This window comes from Sitodiplosis mosellana, unplaced genomic scaffold, assembly GCF_009176505.1.
Source record: "Sitodiplosis mosellana isolate CC-2019 unplaced genomic scaffold, AAFC_SMos_1.0 Smas_scaffold_6167, whole genome shotgun sequence".
Classification (NCBI taxonomy): domain Eukaryota; kingdom Metazoa; phylum Arthropoda; class Insecta; order Diptera; family Cecidomyiidae; genus Sitodiplosis; species Sitodiplosis mosellana.
The window spans coordinates 4009579-4010244 of record NW_022601408.1 but is presented as its reverse complement, the minus strand read 5'-3'; the positions used below and the strand labels follow the sequence as shown (position 1 = coordinate 4010244).

Here is a 666-nt window from a genome sequence, read left to right as displayed (position 1 = left end):
AAGGACTTGTACGCCAACATTGTCATGTCCGGTGGTACCACCATGTATCCAGGTATTGCTGATCGTATGCAAAAAGAAATCACCTCATTGGCTCCATCAACCATCAAGATCAAGATCATCGCCCCACCAGAGCGTAAATACTCCGTCTGGATCGGTGGTTCCATCTTGGCCTCATTGTCCACTTTCCAACAAATGTGGATCTCAAAGGAAGAATACGACGAAAGCGGTCCAGGAATTGTTCACCGCAAATGTTTCTAAGTACATTACTAACGCCACATTGTTCGTATCAATATGTCATTTTATTATTGATCTGTTTATGACAATATCACAACATCAACATCAAAAAAGCGATCGAAAGATAACTCAAGCTATAATGTTTGTTCCAAATTTTATTAAGAAGAAATCTTTTGTAAATAAATTTACCATTGTATGAGTCAAATCTAAATTCTTAACACTGTAAAGAATTCTTTCATTCTGTTTTTCATACGCTATACGTGAATCCAACAAGTGGTAAGTAAATTACTAGTTATTCGGTGTCAAGTCAACGTAGTTTGTAATTAATATTATTTGGCAAGCAGATATCTATATAAGGCGATATGTCCGTTCTTGTGTAATCTTCATAAAATGAAAAATGAGTTCCTTTTGATGCAATATGTAGGAGGAAAT

The 666-nt window shown here is 35.7% G+C and overlaps 1 protein-coding gene across 1 annotated transcript in view; it reads left to right on the top strand.

Moving 5' to 3' along the window:
* Positions 1 to 445, top strand: part of LOC129575680 (actin, alpha skeletal muscle-like) — a 504-nt gene extending 59 nt beyond the window's left edge. The window contains 1 exon segment of the mRNA XM_055459593.1: positions 1 to 445. This exon segment is cut by the window's left edge and continues 12 nt beyond it. Coding sequence (XP_055315568.1) covers positions 1 to 258 — 258 coding nt within the window. The 3' untranslated portion in view covers positions 259 to 445.
* The last annotated feature ends 221 nt before the right edge of the window (positions 446 to 666 follow it).